General features: G+C 44.5%; 1 protein-coding gene across 10 annotated transcripts in view; it reads right to left on the reverse strand.

Annotated features, from left to right (window-relative positions):
- cux1a (cut like homeobox 1a) overlaps positions 1-19412 on the reverse strand; it is a 177821-nt gene that overhangs the window by 14588 nt on the left and 143821 nt on the right. For 7 of the 10 annotated variants that reach the window (XM_088906604.1, XM_088906600.1, XM_088906598.1 and 4 more), the window contains 4 exons: positions 15847-16116; positions 11905-12093; positions 7444-7711; positions 5821-7275 (listed from right to left, as the gene is read on the reverse strand). The exons of 1 other annotated variant lie outside the window; for it this stretch is intronic. In XM_088906604.1, coding sequence (XP_088762730.1) covers positions 6792-7275; positions 7444-7711; positions 11905-12093; positions 15847-16116 — 1211 coding nt within the window. In that variant the 3' untranslated portion in view covers positions 5821-6791. Of the gene's footprint in view, positions 1-5820; positions 7276-7443; positions 7712-11904; positions 12094-15846; positions 16117-19412 lie in introns of those variants that run through there. 2 more of the 10 variants (XM_088906602.1, XM_088906601.1) reach the window with 1 other exon arrangement.

The raw sequence follows: 19412 nt of genomic DNA on the forward strand, positions 1-19412 counted from the left end.
GTGATACCAGTAGTCACCAGCAGAGCTCAAACCCAACCCAGAGTTTTGAGAACATCTGAAACCTAACTCATCCCAAATCGCCAGGAATTTTCATTCCATTTCATAAAAAAAACATCAGCTTTACCACTATGACAGGAAAAGAACACATGACTGGAAGACCCTTGCAAAATTATACAAATTCCCCACTGCTGGTCATCTGTGTACTGTGGATATACTGTACAGGCACTGAAAGTCTAATTTCAGCAATATTACAACCTAGCCCTCTGTGAGGCTCCCTGAATGGCTAAAGTTTCCTTCTAATCTCACTGGCCTTAAGACCTACTTTGGGTGGCAAATCACTGGACACCAGCGACACCACCTGCCAGCACACTCCAAGACAATCAAGCTGAAACAACGCAGTAGAATCACACTGTCCCTGTGCACGAGGCTCTAGTCCCCTAATGCATTTCATTAGACTGTTACTTTGAAAAGGAAAAAAGAGAGAGAAGCTCTTTACTTTTACAATACTGGCTCCAGGAGGCTTATTGTATGATCTCAACATCTGAAAGTATATGGATTTGAAACATTGACAAAATGGACATTGGGTATTAGATTCAATCAAAGAACGGCTACCAGCAACTAATAAACTGATATGTAAAATATGGTGATTGTAGCATTAAATTACGGATTGAAATATGTATGTCTACACATATGAACAAGCTGAGGCAAGTCTTTGCTATTGCGAGTTCAACGTGCAAAACAGCTAAACACTTCTCAAAGTTTTGTCTTTCTTGAGTTGTAGGGACTGCACAAGGCTGTATGGACATGTGATCACACCAAGACACAGCGGACTGTGACATGTAAGGCTCCAGTGCTGAACCTCTTTACTGCAGGACAGGCAACCCGCTGACATCAATTACATCAACACTCACAGCCCGGACAGCTGCCAAGGCACTCTCAGGCTGCTTAAGTGCTTTGCTGGAATGATGGGCTCGTTAAATACGACTGTGCAAAAACGACTAGAAAAGGGGCTGCTGTTGATGTGTGTTGCTGCTCGACTGGTAGGGCAAGGATGGGCAGCTAGTGTGCACTAACCCCGACACCCACATAAGATGAAGTCAGTGATGATTATTGTGCTTTTGGACACACATTTACCTAAAGAGTTGAGTAAAATAAATGGAAACAGATTAAGACAGGGAACACATTTGTGCCCCCATCTACTCTTCAACTAATGGAGCCAAGTGTAGCCTACTAGCCCTTCTCCAAAAACAAACAAGTCAGACGGAGCTCCTGCAATTGATCACAGCACTGATTTTTTTCCCCTGCTACAGAACTTGTGGGCTGATGTCTGTCAGAGAACAGCGCCATATTTTCAAGGTCAGTGGCAGAAGGTGTTTTGCGAGATGGCTGGATTGGCTCAGAGAGGGGGTCAAGACGCTTCAGGAATCTGGGAGTGCTTTGGTTTGTAACCAATTAATACAAAGGCAACAAATTCAAAGGGTCGCCCTCTGGCCTCGCCAGTGAGCAAGGATTTGGGTTTGTAACCACGATAAGAAAAGTAACAGGCCGTCTCTTAACTGTGCCAGTCCCGGGGACATATTTTGACAACAGCCCTGTGCTTCCAGAGTAATTGTATTACTCTTGCTTTGCAAAATGAAAGACTAGGCTGAGAAAGAGTGCTAAGGTTTGGAACCACTGGTTTAAAAAGGCATCTCACCCCAGAAGTGGGCTGCAGTATCAGTTCTGACCCTGCTTGGTTTGCAACCACATGTCAAGGCACATCTTCCCAGAATTCTCTGCAGGGACCCCCAGCGCCTTCTGACTACCAGCTATTCAGACACATAAGTGCTATTTAAGTGCTTCTGTGTGAGCAATTTGCACGCTCTTTGCTGCAGAATACTTAGGTAGTACCAGGTATTCAAAAAATAGGGAATTATTACTAGGCTTTGTGGATCAGACAAATAAAATATCTATGATGAAAATACAGTTTATCGACTCAAAAAATCAGCACTGATTATATGGCCTGTAAATACATTTTATGCACTTCATAAACCAAAATCTGTTTTTATAGTTTAATCTTGTAAAAATGTGGTCCTCACTTCTAGTTCTTGTGCTTTGTACACCTTAAGCTTGTGTGTTAAGGCTAATATTAGTTTTGATATGCATCTTAGTTACTTTTTTTGCAATTACACTTCTTCTAGATATACAAGCAACAAATCAATTCATAGAATTAAACAAGTTGTATGACCTATTTTGCAAAAAGGCTTAAAAAATTAAGCTTCTATTTACCTGTATTAAAATGGAGTCCAGGATATAAGAAGACATTGTGATGAACACGTTCACCAACAGTAACTGGACATACTTTAAGATATTTGTTTTTATCTGATCCACACAAGTTTAATTCATAAGTGTTTTGGAAGGGTGAAAATGATCTAAGCAACAGTATTGGACCCACGATTAATATACAACCACTGATTTTTTAAAAACATTTTTAGAGAAGTCAATTTCAGGCCATATACTGTACAACTTACTACAGGAAAAAAAATCACTGAAATGATCAGATAAGGATGTGTCTTTTCTGTACAGCCAAATAAAAACAGTGGACTTTCTAACAACTTGAAATCACCTGGTATAAGATTTTTACCTGTTGTACTGTTATTCACTATACACACCTTGTGCAGTGTCACACAACACAGCTGTCCTTTGGGTCAAAACAGCCCCTTTCCCAGCTGAGAGCTTTGAGATGGAGTGTTTAGTCTGAATTTCAGCAGTAAAGTAACCCAATGGAACATAAAAGACCCAGATAAATGGTGAAACTTTTACAGAACGATCCGACATCAAAATTTACCGGGTCAACGGTGCAGCCTCCTGGAGTCAAACTGCAGGTCCTAGGAGCCCTTGTTGCTGCTCTCTTTTGTCTACCTCACAGGCGGTTCTGTTTCTGAGCTGCTCCAAGCTTAAAAAGACATCCAAGAAAATAAGTGTGTGTCTGTTGGTGCAACAGTAATGAGGGAATAACGGCACCAAATTCACCGAAAGAAAAGACTCCTGGCGTGCACGGACCACAACGTCGCCTCAGGGCAGCCGAGCAGAAAAACCGGGATCAAAACTTGAAATCAAGAAACCAAAATAAGGATTGACATGTGACTTGATTTCGACTGAGCGCGCTGAAGTTTTCTGTACTTTTGTCCTCTTAAGAATATTTTTCTAATGACGTCTAACAAAGGAAAACAAAACACGCACAGAAAAAGTTGTAACATTAACTCATTAACTGCAAACGCACCATATAATGCTATCATCGTCATCATCAACTGCTTAATTTTTCCGTTTTTCTCTTAAAACAATATAAATGACACTGTCAAAATAATCTTCAGAGTTCATTAATATACATGTATGACAACTACATCTTGTAAATATTACTCAATACTGCCGGCAGTCTATCAGTCTAAAAAAAAAGGTAACTTGCCCCCTCATAATCCCTTCCATAAAAAACAAACAAAACAAAAATAAAGACATCAAATAAAAAATACAGCACCTATAAATAAGCCAACAAAAAAAAAATCTTAATATATTGAAATCCTCTATAGTAAGTCTTTAAGATATGGCGATAAAAGAAATCTAAAACTTAGCTAGGGCACAAGAAGCCACAAAATTGATAAAACAGCTTATAAAGAAAGAAAGGGTGGCAGTTGTGCACTTTTATGTGTGCGCAGGTACATATACAAAAAAAGACGTACAGATTTATAAAATCTCATTCACACTCCCCACACTCACTCGTGTTCTGGTTTGCTCACCGCCCAGCGCACACTCGACTCTCACGCGCGCGCGCACACAGACAAGGAGGGAGGCAGCAGGCAGGGACACACTGTGAGCTTGTGTCAGAGGGGCTGTGCGCTGTGTGTGTGGGCACGCGCTCCATTGTGCATATACTGTACAAAGCAGGACTGCTCACGAGTACAGGAGTGTTTTCAGGAGACAAGATTGGATATATTTACACAGGGTAGCCAAATAGAAAAGTCACCCCCCCCCCCTCAATCAATGAGTAATTTAATTCGTGATTTGACTGTTACTAGAAGCAATTTGTGCCAGTAACTTAGCTATTAGCATTTTTAACAGCAATCAGACTTATTAACAGTCATTTTTAAAATAAGAGATGGGAGTTCTTAAAAGATCCTTGGTCATGAGTTTTAAATGAGCTGCAGTAAATACGTGTTTTAAGAAAAAGACGAATGTATCTGACTGCCACTGTCTCTACCGAAAGAGTACCAGAACGTCCAGCAGCTACAAAGCATGCAAAACGCCCAAGATCGGGGCATGCAGGCACTGTGACAAGTGCTCCCCTCCCCTTTGTCACAGAGGACAGATCCCGGTCAAGTCAGCTGTTTAAAAGCATGACATTTTGTCTGTGTAACCACTAACAACGAAGTGCACGTAATGACACACCCAGTAAAGTAGCACAAAACTACAGTGTACACTGTAGTTTTGCCTACTGCAGGTCCACATCCTCATAACAGGTGCAGACCACACAACAGCACTCGCCTAACTCTTTCTTATCACACAAAACCAAGTCCTGCATTTACTTGATTATCACTCAGTCGTGTGCTGAGCTGAATTCAATGGGAGAAACCATATTAGCTAGCCGAAAAAATGGGGTGCAGGGTCGACTTCAAGCCTGCACAAACATGTAACATAAAATAAATATTGTGTAATGCACCCCCAATAAAATGAGATGTTCCTGCACAGGCTGTGGACATTTATGATCACACCACAGAACTCAGAAATCAAAAGCCAACAAAACGGTAGTGAATGCTATGGGAAGAGTGCATCCTTGTTTGGGAAGGTACATTAGGCTGCACTTCTTAAAGCAAGACTTTGGTATTAAACAATCTTTGTTTTGCTGAGTAAAAGCCCCAGGTAATCCTGATTATTTCTATGTCTTCCAAGAAACCAGAATTTCACATGCAGACTGCACTGAAAACAAGACTAAAAAGATAAAATGAGTGGAGAGCAATTTTAATCTAACCTAGACCATGGATTGTGTGTAATTTTGTGTTAACTACCTCTAAGAGGTGCTGGTGCTGTGAATGCAATCCTGGAAAAAGGTTCTAGTGTAAAAAGCAAGGCTATCCTCTATAAATATATTTCCGAGACCGGAAAGGGATTGGAGGAATATGAAGTACTGCAAATTGTTTGCTGTAAGAGTGCATAATGAGACAGAAACTTGAGAGTAGCACACTTCTCCCCTCTGGTTCACAGGCAGGAAGGGCCTCTGAATCTTACAACACACATATATACACACACCATGCGCAGTCTCCAGCTACTCAGACTCCAGGCTTGGCTGGTCCATCAACAGCCCAGCTGGAGGCGATTTTGGACATAAAGCTCCAATCCTACAGTAAAGTGAGCTGTGCATCGTCTAGCATCTACCACTGAAACGTGAGCAGTTTGTTTTAGAAATGTACAGGTTTCTTTGTTGACGTGTGGCACACAGCGCATTGTGTACAAGCCTGCATAGTGCTCGAACCCCTGGCCACACTGCCTTCCCAGGTATGAGGTCTGAACAGCGTGTTTTTTTTGTGGTTAGAGGTTAAAAAGCAGGTTCTTTTTTTTCTTTTTTCTTTTCTTAGAAACACCTAGACTCAAATCTTCTCCGTATGTACGCCTTGATATTTGTTTTACCCTTTTCCTGATTCTGGCCTCAGAGAGTGTGTGAGACAAGACACCCCCAGAGGCCTCAGGAAAGACCCAGGAATCAGTTAAAGCTATGAAATAAATGTGCACTACTTATCAAAGAGTTCTAGTTCACTTTACGAGAAACCACTAAAATCAGCTACTACAAGATTTCTTTTTTTTCTTTTTTCTTTTCCTGAACATGACCTTTGTTTCTTTGTTTAGTTAAAAAATAAGTGACTTAATGTTTTCTTTTTTCTTTTGACGTTTTAAACCAGCAAGTGTTATTTTTCAATGCCCCCCCTGCCCTCCCCCTCCCACAAATATCTAGGAATCCAAACTAGCATGTTTAGAGTCGGCAGACTGTGCAATCTCTTAGTGGCAACCAAATACTTATAAAAACGTTTTTTTTCTTTTCCGTGGAAAAAAAAAAAGAAATGTAAAAAATTGTTTTTCTCCTCGAAGTAGTTCATAGTGTATTGGAAAAATCTGCAGCCATTAAATGGCTGCTTGTTGGACAGAGTTTAGGAGTTAGAACGAGGAGAGGGGGTTTGCAGTCAGTCCCTGCCCCTTCCTAAACTCTCGCTTTTAAATGCTCCAGCATTTGTTCCGGACTTTCCTTCTTTTAATCTTCTTGCTGGGACCGAAGCATAAAATGGGAGGAAAAAATTAAGAACCCCAAAAACACACACACTCATACGCGCACACAGAGAAAAAGGCAAAAGTTGTAACAGTTATTCAGCTTGACAGTGTGAAAAAAACTCGCTGAGGAGACGTATTTAAAAACACTTTGAAGCGGCAGATGAATCTCTTGGGGGAAAAAAATAAATCAATTGCTTCCTTTGAGTGTTCATCCTTGAAACTGCACAATCTCCTGGGATGTTTAATGCTCCTTGGTGTCCGCAGTTTCTGGTATTCTTTGCACCATTGGCCGATGGTGTTTGGGCCCTGTGGCCAGCAGGGCTAAGTGCTTTTTTTACTTATTAAAAACCAGACAACAAAGTCTTCCAAACTACTCTCCCACCCTGACCCCTGAAAAAGGAAGTCCAAAAGATCTGAGTTTTTTCTGCGCTTTTTTTTTTCCTTCCTCAGCTTCGCCTCGGCTGCAGTTGAAATAAAACAAGAGCAGAGCTCGGCCGGCTTCAGAACTCCCACTCGGAGGGCTCCTCGCGGCTGGCGGCCTTCTCCAGGCGGTGGATGATGTTGTTGAGGTTGGCAGCTTTCTTCTTGCGCAGGCTGCTGTCCTTGGGGTTCCGGGAGGCAGCAGGAGCAGTCTCTGGGAAGCTGAACAGGCTGGCGATGGCGCCGCCCTTGTGGCCGCTGGTGCCAGGTGCGCTTGAGGCTGAGGTAGTGGCGTCCTGCGGGGCAGGGGAGCGGGCGGGTGTCTCGGGGCCACCTTCCTCCTTGAGGTCGGCCCCTTCTCCCTCCGAGGCAGGGCCCCCGTACTCCTCTGGTCCCTGCGCCCCTCCCGGACGGCCTTCCACAGTGCCATCGGACTCCGTCCCGTCACAGCTGTCCCCCTCGCCCGCCTTGCCTAGCCGGGCCGACGGGGACCCCCCTTCGCTCGCTGCCCCCTGGTTCCCAGCCTGGATCTCCTCAATGAACAGCTCCCGGCGGATCCGTGACCTGGAACACGGGATTCAGAGAAAAAAAAAATTTGTGTAATTATTAATCTGCAATGGGGGAAACCTAACAAACTTCCACTTTTAGTGGAGAGTAAAGTTCATCTGATCTACCCAGGGTCCCAGGGAGCCCATGTCAAGCTGCGGTGGCAGGCGGGGTCTGCGCTCTCACCTGTAATTGTGGAACCAGTTGATGACGGTGCTGGTCTTGAGGTTGAGCTGGCTGGCCAGCTCCTCGATGGTCTTGGGCGAGGGGTAGGGCTTCTGCTGGTAGGCGCGCTTGAGGGCCTCCTTCTCCTCGGGCGCCAGGACCACGCGGGGCTTCTTCAGCTGGTGCTGCTGGTGCTGGGGGCTGCTCCCCTGGCTGAACTCCCCCCCGGCCAGGCCGCTGTCCGCCGGCTGGCTCTCGCTGACCGAGCTGTGGCGCCGCTTCATGTAGGCTGGGGAGACAAAGCACCTCCGCGTCAGTCACAGCGCTCACAGACGGTCCTTCCACAGCACCCCGAGCAGAGCAGCTCGAGTCTCGTCTCGGCTCTTCTGATAAATCAGGAGCAAGGGAAGAGGGCTTGATTCTTTCTATTACTTCAAGAAAGTTAACAGGAACGAACTGACCAGGTACTTAAAGAAAACAAGTGGAAAACGAGATGAGGCCCAGCTTGCTCAGGTCGCTACTAGCATCTTTATTCCAGGCTTAAAACTAACTTCATTACCCACAGAGGTTTTACGAGTCTTAATGCAAACATTGCTAACTCTAGCCCAGTGAGTTACTTTTTGCTCAGGAGAAAGAACACAGGGTGCAACTGGGCGTTACAGAGAGGTGGATTCAGGACTGAGAACAGGAGGCGTGTTTGTTTTCACAATAAGGGTGGTGGGTGTTTTGGAAAAAGCTTCCAAGCCACTCTGTTGAAGCTCATATCCTGGCTTTTTCAAAAACAAAACCTGGATAAAACCCATGAATCAATACTCTGCAAGCAAACCAAGCAAACACAGAGCGTGTTGAACAGCCTTCTCTTGTTAGTAACATCCTTACACTCCTAATGATTCCTAAGACAATAAGGAATAATGCTAATAAACCATGCGCAAGAATACTCTTACTGCCATAAGTACTTCTTTGAAAGTAACCTGTTGTCACAGACTCAGGGTTTTCCAGGTTAAGTCAGTCATTTAAGAAAATTTTTAAACAGGACAGCACTTTTAAACTCGTGTGCTATTAATACCCGAATGTGAAAGAACATGCTTTTGTTATTTATAATACTGATTAGGAAGAGTCGTATTAGGAAAACAGGTTGTGTTAAGAACAGGGTGAGGATGGTCACCTTTGTTAGGGTCACTAAGTGCAATGCTCCCAACTTTCTGACAAAAGTATTCCCCCATCCTATATGACTGAAGCAGACGTGACTTTAAAGAAAGCACAGCGACTGCAATAGCAGGATCCTCATAAACACTCTGTTCAGTACCTCAATTAAAAGCCAGTGAGAACATGCCAACTGTGACAAATATCACGTCCAGCATTTACCCCCCTTAAGGCAAGTTCAACATGTTCCTTGCAAATCCCTTTTGACTGATGTTCTCATATCAGCACTATGAGACAAAAACCAAAGGATATCCGCTGCAGCCACCAGGTGGCAGCCTAGTCTCATGTAATCCACTTTAAAACCAGGCAGTAAGAAGAATTTACTTCATCACTGCATAACCTGGCAATATATTTTGCTTACGTATTTAATTATCTTTGAAAGCTGTGCATAAGAGACACTTTATCAAGGAAAACCAGAGACGGGGAAAACAGATGCATACAATCCAGTTACACCACAGCATAAATGCACAAATCTGAGGAACACTACAACACTAAATAGCTCCTTCAATAGGTTAAATTACCTTAATCCACGTGCACAACGCGTTATATTAGTGAAGTGTTTCATGGTTAGATATGAATGATCAAATTAATTACACCAAAAACATTTAATCCATGCATCCATTTTCTAACTGCTTTATCCAATAGAGGGTTGTGAGGGAGCAGGAGCCTATCCCAGCAAGCCATGGGAGTGAGGCAGGATACACTCGAGCTACAGTTTTCCCAGAAGCCAATTATACTATCAGTATGTCTTTGAACTGTGGAGGGGAACTGGAGCACCTGCAAGAAACCCACGTGAACATAGGGTGACCATGCAAACTCCGCGCAGACAGCACTCCAGGAATTGAACCCAGGACTCCAATGCTGCAAGACAGCAATGCTGACCAGTGTGCAACTGTTCCACTCAAAAACACTGAAGTGATTTCCAAAATCTGTTATTTCTTATTTTCTCAAAAAAAATCATAATTAGAAAAAAATCACTCTATTGCTCCATGAATAGTATTATTTGAACACATCTATGCACATTTATTCAACATAAGGTAATGAGATTAATATATCCAGCACATGGTGCTGGCTTTTATTAATATCCTACAGCTGGTAGAGCCTGAAATACATCAAACTTCTGTCCTGTGGGAGTCTTTATTTCCCTGTATGAACCAAAATTTTTATTTCCAAACTTCAAAAGGATTTTTCCCTAATCTTTTGAACAGAAAGTGGAACAAAGTGATGGAAAAGGGATACTTCCTTGGCAGAAAAGCCCCAAAACAAAGTTAAGCAACAATAAAAAAGTAAACTTGCTCAGACTTGCTCAGACTACTGGTCTCCATGCAAATCCAGTTTGAACACAAAACATTACACAGTATCGCCATCCATAAAACAAGGATCTGATCGCTATTTTACAGAACAGGTCCCAGCAGTTTGCCTCAAACTCAGTCGACCCCCAATGACACTGGCTACTACATGCAAAAGGACCAGTAATGTCATTTTTACCCTGGGAGAAGTGTTAAACAAGCTTAATCACTCCAAGAATGTTCACTTGGCTTTTTGAAAAAAAAATCATGAATGCATTCAACTTTAAATAACAAGGCCCTGGAGAGGTGCCAACATGTCATATCTGATGAGAACATCGACATCTATCTCCCAGATCAATCTCGACAGCGGACAGGAAATGTCTCCTCCGCAAGTGAATCAGGAGATGCACAGTTTATCGGCAGCCCAGGGACAACACTGGCTCAGGGCTCAGAGTGTTTATGAAATAAAAGAGCAAGCAGAAAAGCCGTACTCATGCCCCTTTGATTCTAACTTTGCAGTTCATATCTACTGGTTCAATACGCCACGGTCTAATAAACTGGGACAAATTAGGACACGGTCAAGCTCAAGGACTCGTGCTTTGGTTAGAGCTAGTCTGCACATTTCTGGGTAAGCTATAAAAAATCTCTCCAGGAATATGCTGGAGATGGGCGTTTCTGCAGGTCAAGTCTGACATGAACTCTCTCTTTTTCACTGAAAGAAAAAGCAGTTCTAATCAGGTTTCTTATATGTGGCACAATTCTTTTAAGAAAATGTCCCAGTTATGCTACTGTTCTAACGTGACTTGATTCTCCAAGCGGAAGTGAAGAATCGGCTCACAGCTGGGGGTTAGGAGCTGTGATTCCCCCAGCTCCCAGAGGGGCACCTGTAACTTCTTCCCCAACACCTGGCAGCTTGCAGTGATCTCAGGGAGACTCGTCTGCCCCTCTCCACTCCTGCTGGCACTCAACCGCCTGCACTTGAAAATGAATGGCTCAAAGGAGGAGCAGGACAGCACTTCCTCCCTCTCCCCAAGGGGGGACAGGTGATGTCACTGTGAGCCGGAAAGCAGACTCTGACGATGCAAAACTGGGTGCGTTATTGAGGATAACTATTTTATAGGCCGAAAACCTTCACATCACCAATCATTACACATTCAATCCACTTGTCCTTGAAGGACAGAAACGTGTCAGGTAATTGAGATCTGAAGAGACCACTTCTAAATTTAGAAATGGGACACCGTTCTTCTTTTCGTGGAAATATTTGCTTTTTAAGTTTCACCAGTGAAATACTTTCCACTTATCTGAAGATTTTCAGGAAGGATTCTCCAGTCCAGGGGAGAGAGTCTTAAAAGATTAGGGCTTTGAGCGATCAGTGATTTTGGTGGAGTGTCTTAGTGCTGGAGACAATAATTCAAGTGCATTTTTACAGTGTATGAACACAAGTTCTGAATGCCATAATTACAACTGACATAGATCTGCACCGTGCTGCACTGTGCTGCAACGCTTTGTTTAAACTGCGGACAGCCTCCCAGACCTCCAAACCTGCTGCAGGAATCTGTACCTATGGAAGAGAAGCTGCCTGGCTTCTCGTATCGCTCGCTGCAAGCCGAGGAAAATCTACACTAACAATGTTCTGCCTCCAAACATAAGGAACCACGTTTGGCGCAGCCCAACGTCGGGGGTCTCGTACCATCTGTCCAGTGACAACTACTGCACTGTTGCTCTTCTGAATTTACTGGGACGTATGTCTTGTGGAAGGGATCACAGTTACCCACATACCCCAATCAGACAGGCTGTGGGAGGGTGCGAGCCAAACGCTGTCGAGAAGGGGGTGAAAGCAGGGCCCTCTCCGAGGCGGGGAGGCGGCAGAGAGAGAGGGAGCCTGGGCGGGGCTGTGCCAGGCCCCAGTGATGGAGAAGAAGAGGAGGGAGCGGGCAGGAGTAGGAAGAGGGCGAAAGGGAGTGTGTGGGGACTGGGGGTAGCTGATTACCTTTCTTCTCCATTCGCTTCATGTCCATAAGCTTCTCCACGTTTCGGGGGTCGCTGAGCCACAGCTGCATGCGTACAAAGGGCTCCCTCCCCTTCAGGCTGAGTTTGTGCCAGGGTTTTGGCCGGGCCAGGAGGTCTGAGACAGAGCCCTGGGTCAGGCCTAGGATGGTCTCCCCAAACAGCCGCTGCCCTGCAGAACACAAGCACAAAGAGATGGCAGGGCGTTAACCCAACACTCTCTGGCCACCCCTGGCTTCGGGAGCAGCCCAGTGTGTCAAAGGGCCCAGACTCTCGGGTGGCACTGTGTCGACAGGTGCGCTCTGGGAGAGGAGACGGAGGGAAGGGGGCACAACGGTGTTTCCTCTGCCACCCCCCTCCCCGCCAAAAAACAAAGAGCTGCCCCTGTGTGATGATTACTGACTCAGTAAGGGGTGGGGGATGAGGTGATTTGCTGGGGAGGCTTTCAAATGGCTGGAAAATAAAATAAATGCAGCGGCTTCTACTTTTTTTGTTCCACTGAGAGCTTCTGGCTGTCCATTAGGTGCTTACAAGAGCACACAATCTCCAGTTCTGAAAGGATTAAGGTTTGTTTCCTGGTACTTTACCCCCAGAAAACCCAAATGTAGTAAATGCAACTTCTTAACTTTAAGTGAGTCACAACAATAGATGCAGTCTATCACACTGTGCCAAAAAGTGCAGCTAAACTTAACACAAAATGATAGCTAGCTGTCCAGCATTCTGCTATCACATGTGAGATGCTGGCTTCATTCCCAACGTCAGAGCCTGCAAAGCAGGCTGTTTTATGACCTCAGAAGTGACCTCGAGACTCTATTACTTTACAGAATGAAGAAAAAATGACCCAGAAAAAAACCCAAATGCTACTATCTTGCAAGTCAGTAGAACAGCAGACACAGCTGGAACACTACTTCTGAATATGAACATGTTCTGTTTCGTTGCACTCAAACAACTATTACCGTCCTCAGATAGTAAATTAGCAAGCCAAGGCAAGGCTAAAGATTAGAAGAGAATTTATTTGAATAGCAAAGCACAGACAAACCACCAGAGTGCTGTTCAAATCCACTCCCTGAGGGACATGGTCATAAGCCTCTTTAAGCCTCTGCCTACATAGGTAATCATCTGAGTTAGTAAGTCAATTAACTAATTATGAGCTCAGCCCTACAGGACAAGATCTTTTTTTTTTAATTTGGAATTGCGGACTATTTTTTATTATATGGATCTCACAGATACAATTTGGAATTACCAATTGTTTTGCTCCAGCAACAACTAAGACAAATAACCTTTTACTTCACTGTAACCATGCTAAGACATTGTGTGCCTCCATTTAAGAGGCATTGTGTACAATGTCTATTTAATGCAATGTCAATCTTAAAGACATTTTAAGGAGCATTGTGTACAAGGCTTTCCAATGAAACACCACACACAGTGCCCTCTGACTCACCTTGCTACTGAGCAGAGGCTCAGATGATGGGCATTCAGCAATCTAGGAAAAAGCCTTATGAGAGGCTGTATTCTGAGGGATGGATTAAAAAAACAAGCCTATAATTTAAGTAGAAACATCGCATCCATCCATTTTCTAACTGCTTCATCCAATTCAAGGACATGGAGAAGCCAGAGCCTAATCCGGCAGGATACCCTCTGGATGGGATGTCAGTCCATCACAGAACACTCCAACAAAGACACACACACATTCACCCAGCGTCAATTTCACAAAAGCCTATTATCCTACCAGTATGTTTTCGGACTGTTGGAGGAAATCAGAGCACCCAGAACAAACCCACACGAACACAGGGAGAACACACAGACCATGCAGACAGCACCCCAGCACTGTGAGGCATTAAAGCTAACCACTGCACCACCGTGCTGCCCCTTATGGAGAAACATGCACATAAAAACTAAGAAATGTAACAACAGTATAAAGAAGACTGCAAAAGGTGTTCTGGAAATTAACCATTATAAAGGACAGGACACTGGCTCTGAACACTGGCCACGCTCAATCAAACAATATGGAGTCTGTTATTTACAGCCTGGCAGCAGTACTGAACTGTCCTGCTGCCCTAACTTGGCTGTACTGGAAACTGATCACACTGTACACATGCCTGTCATTTTCTCTCAATTCTGCAACATTACAGGCGTTAGCCAGCTGTAAGTTATCTAAATCTCTCAGACAGGCACGCTGACACCAAAAGAGGAGTGCACAGGTCACATTTCATGGTTATCCAAACGCTTTATGGACCTAAAAATTAGACAACAGTGGGTACTGGCTTTCATTTTCTAAAACGCTTTGTTCAGGACAGGGTGGTATAGGCTTTTATAAAACAAACAGTAACCACGAAGAGGACCCACAGATTTATTTGTGCAAACAGACAGATGTGTGTACTATAAGCAATGAAGACAAATAAATGACTTCAGCTCTTAAAGTAAAATTAAGACACGTAATAAGCTTGTTTTCTAAACAACACGCATCTTTAAAATTTCTGATATTATGATATTTACGGAAAGCTCCCTGTGTAAGCACTTTGAATGACTGCAAAGCGTTTAGAAAAAAAATGTCTTCTGTGACTCATAATTCTAAAACAGAAGTACTAAATTATTACCAAACCTCACACTTCTTAAAAGACTGCAAGTCTTTTTCAACCAGTAAGCCAGGCCAGTATACAAGGCTGTGATAACCTCAAGGCTTCTCCTGACAACCGGGCAGATCATCATTAAATGACAACATCCGTCATTCCCAGTACATCAGAGGAGACAGCAGAGATAAGGTCTTTGATCAAAGACCCCTGGGATGAGGCAGGTAATAAGGACACCTCTGCTCATTTGTAATTTAATGGCAGAAGAGTTACGATGCAGGTGGAACTTGGGGACTTTCATCATTTATAATGCAGACACACAGGCGAATTAGGCAAGCTCTCGTTAGTGCAGCTTCTGAAAAAGGGAGCGTAAGTAGAAGTCTCATTATAGCCAGTCAGTGACAAAAGCAAAGATCTCTTGTAAGTGGGACTGCAATAACACCGAGGACTAATGAGATCTCTGTTCATTAGGGTGAAATACACAAGCCGTCGTGACAGTCGGGTGTACAGGCCTCCCCATTAATAATGGCAACACCAGTGACCGGGCAGTGAGGGCAGGCTTTCATGGAAATGCAGAGAAGCAATGTAACTTTAATAGTGACCCAGTGACACGGACTTGAACAGACCTCTCATCAGTCTTAGCAAGAAAAGAAATGACAACAGTCGTCTTTACTGCTAGCATTGGCTCTAGCAGCTTGAGGGCTGTTCTGGTCACATCTCAGCTGGGAAAGGCACAGGCAAGTAAGAGCTGAGAGGAGAGACTGCCAGGGGAAACTGGGTTACTCCTGGAAGTGATGCGTCTGGACCATCAGATCATCTCTCTGGGCCAGAAGCTGCAATCTAGCACCACAGCAGGGAAACAGAGGGACACTGTGTGGTAGGAGGTGGATGTTTTTAGATGCGAGGTTAAAGTCGTTTTCTCATAAGGATCTCAATAGGGTGGGGATGTCATTCTTGCTAATAACTTAAAATTTCTGTTGCTGGGGTGAATGTTTGGAAGAAAAATTTATGAAGTCAAGGAATAACATTTCCCCGTGAACACTTACACAGCACTCAAAGATCGCTTTATTTTTAAAACTCAGCACCTGCACCTGACACCCAGCACTGTCAGACACGATGAAGTGTTTTAAGAGGTTTTTAAAAAGCCAAACTGTTGAAGCTGACTCCCTGGTACCTTCAAGGAGAGGAGCGATGAAAATGTGGGACAGACAGGCTACTAATAACCAAATGAGCAAGACAGGCAGAACGGCCTCCTCTCCTTGTCTCCTTGTTTTGTTATACTGTCCGAATCCTCAGAGGGCTGTGCACTGGAACAGCAGTGTGTTGACCAGGGAGGGCTGGGACAGGGCACTCACCGAGGTTGTTGTCGGTCAGGACCTCCTTGACCTTCTTGGTGATGACGTAAGTGTCCAGCTCTGGGGACATGGCCACCATCTCCTGGATGCTGAGTCCAGAGTGCCCTGGCGCGGGCAGGGGGGTGCCGGGCTGCGACTCGGAGTGCTCGTTGGGCTCTGGAGCAGGAGTTTGGGCGGCCGAGTCCCCCAGGCTCTTCACCGACTCCTCGGCAGAGCTCAGCGGCGACTCTGGGGCTGGGCTGCAGCTGGCCGAGGTTTTGGGGGTGCTCTCTGAGAAGACACACGGCAAAGTGTTAAGACACCAGGCTTGGCCGCTCCAGAGAATTATGAAGTACAATGTGCGATTTGCTAAATCAGAACGTTATCTAAATATTTTCGAAAACTGAAACAAATTTGCACATCCTTAAAGGCAAATCCTATATAAAAACCTGAGAGGAATGGGTTAAGAACAACTCATCTTCTTGAAAACATTGACATCACCTTAAATACATTTAGTCATAGCAGCAGAAAAAAGAATATATAAATTGGAAAATTTAGTACCAGTCACTACAGCTGGGTGGGAGAAAGATCATAGAGAAATAAGACAGTCGACATTACAAAGAACTACTGAGTATTTACAGCTGCAATTGATGCAAACTCCCACCTAACATGCAGTAATAAATATTCCTACACCACAGCATTGGAAAACCACGGCAATGACTCACAGTGATAAACTAAGCAGATGTCTGCTTCAGCTACATGCGATGAAAAAAACAAGCATTCCACCTAAAAGCACAGGATACAGGTTGCTATTGAAGCATTCATCAAACCCTCGACAACCCTGAGGAGAGGAGCAGACAAAGGAAACCCGCGCAGAGACCAGAAGCCGAGGAAATCAACTGGAAACTGATTAAAGGAGGAGGAGGACACCTTTACAGAAAGGCCTGAAATTTTGGGTGCGCAGTGATATACAGGAATCCTTCCGAGACAACGGAAGACCCTGAGAGACTGAGTGACTTCAATGTACAACACAAATTAAAATAGCATTAGACTTCCAGACCTGAGTCTTTCACTGCTTCAGAAAGTCACTCCCAACTCAACTGTAACCCTCTCCCATATCCCAATCCTGTCCCCGTGTCGAAACAGTATTCCCCACCTTGACTTGCAGGATTCTGTGGATTTTCAGATTTCTGGACTCTGACTCATGTTTCTAAAGCAGATTTCAACTAATGTCGGTCGCTGATTTCTATTGCATGCTCTCACACAGAGAGTAGGCACCCTGGGTTGGGGACATTTTACTCACAGAAGACAGTCCTTTCCATGCAAACACAGGCACTGAGTCTCAATGTCGCAACCAAAGCAGAAGTCAGCTCCCTGGTTTTCCATGCTGCCCTGACAAACCTCTGCTCTCTTGCTATTTTTATTACAAGCAAGGGGGAAAAGATTATGCTGAGAAGGTGCCCCCGTCCAGCCCAAATGGCAGAGCCACTTGGCAGATCATCCATCTTGTTCACGGAGAACTGTCAGGGACGCCAGGGTGATGGAGCCCTGGGCGGCATCCTTTAACCTGCACCAAGGTCACTCCACCAGCTCGAGGAGGAGAGAGAGCGGGGAGGGGGCGGCGTTAGGTGCTCTCCGGCATCTACAGACTGGCTCCAGCAGGAGAGTCCACCATCTCCCCCCTTCTCACTGAAGCACCAAAGGTTATTACAGTCCAGACCAGCTGCTCTCAGCAGAACCGGCTGCTGTTGGTGGTCCTTTCCTGACTTGCTGCACATGGAATAGTACCAGCTGATCTCCCTTTCATTTAAAAAAAAATGGCCTTGCCAAATATGCTGCTTTCTTTTTATAGCTTCCAATTTGGAACTGGCAAAGAAAATACACAGAGAGAGGACACTGGTCCACTAAAACTACCGCACGGAACCCTGAGCGCACCCTGGCTCCCTTGAAACCCACCCCATAACCCCCAATGAGGCTCAGAAAATCCCTAATAACACAGCCCAGATTCAAACCAGCGATCTCTGGGCCACAACCTGTATTCAGCAGAGACATTTACTGGTTGAGACACTCCTTTTAATCCTAAGTAGAGCTGTTTCCCACCTTTTGATAAAACAGCTAAACACCTAATAAGGCTAATCCAGAGAAAACAGGGAATTCCACACCCTTCCTGCTTTTCATCCCAACATTTGAGCTGCAAAAAAGCCAAAAGAGCCAAAGCACATTATCTGTCATATTTTTACCCACTGGCTAATCTTCAGATCGAGTGTGTCTTTTATTGAAAAATCCCACTGATAAGTCATTTGGAAAACAACTAGTGACTTTTCAGACCTTGAATTTCGCTAAAGACAACTGCAGACAGAGCCTTACTATAGTGCAGTCAGGGGTTTTATCACAAAAGCCTTTGTCAGGAGTTTGTGATAAAGATGTCTCAAGATCTTTATGGTATCATAAACCCAGTTGACAGATTTAGATGTACGCCATGGTAATTAATAGCTACTGTATTATAGTGCACTCCAACACACAACGCAGTGAAGTGAACTTCCCTACTGTTCTGTATGCTTGCTTCCAATCACTGAAGGGCTCATTACAGGGCTGCCTCACTGATTCTGGATGTTCCTCTCCCTAATATAGTTCAGCCCTTAGTCTCATCACATCCGTGATCCATATTCGCTCCCACTTTCAGGGTCACTGAGTTACAGAGCACAGGAGTGGTGCAAGCGTCTAATGGACCACGTTACAGCAGGGTTAGGCCTACAGATGAAAGACCAGCAGCTGATCACCAGGGGTCACTGCTGCACAACACAGCCGAAACCCCAGCTGGTTTAAACTACCCCCATCCCTGGCAGCTCAGGGCCAAGCATGGGAAGCAGCCATGTCTGGAGCAGAGGTTAACCTTCACTCCCAGTAAAACTGTCCTCGCATGGCGATAATGACTTCTCAAGCTTCTTGAGCACGGCTGCTAATTTTGACAACCTTCCAGACTCCAGTGAAACGTTAACACCACAGCTTTCAACCAGATGTAACTTGGGTGTTCGTTACCATTTCATTAACACCGCTAAATCAAAGCGTTTTTACCCAGATGCAAATCACTGTTTCTACGTGAAACAGCTCAAGTTATAAAAGGACAAAATTACTTTCTTTTGTTTTTTTCATTTTTAATAACTGGGCAATTACTCAGAAAAGGAAGGCACAGCGGGTGCGATGTTAAGTGCTGAGACGTGCTGCTGTTTAGTTAATCAGTAAAGATTCAATTGGCAATTTCTTCTCCTCCTGTATCTGAACAGCGTCCCCACTTACAAAAGCTCCTCCACAACTTCCACCACTTAACCTTCGTAAACAAGAGCCTCACAATGAGCATCAATCATCCAGAACGTCCGTCTCTTCCCTGTGAATTCAGTGTGTCCTGAAGAAAAACTACTCCAGCAGAAACATGGAAAAATAACTTTGCCAGGCCGAGCGTCCTTTAATGTCAAGACTGGTTTACTCTGCAAATCAATCCTTCTAGTAAAACGCACCTCAGCCCAGTGCACAGTACGTGAACATCACGGCTCCCAGGGTTTTTGTCAAGGTAAAAATATGGAAATACT

The sequence above is a fragment of the Atractosteus spatula genome, chromosome 27 (genome assembly GCF_055471065.1).
Source record: "Atractosteus spatula isolate fAtrSpa1 chromosome 27, fAtrSpa1.hap1, whole genome shotgun sequence".
NCBI classification, from domain to species: Eukaryota; Metazoa; Chordata; class Actinopteri; order Semionotiformes; family Lepisosteidae; genus Atractosteus; species Atractosteus spatula.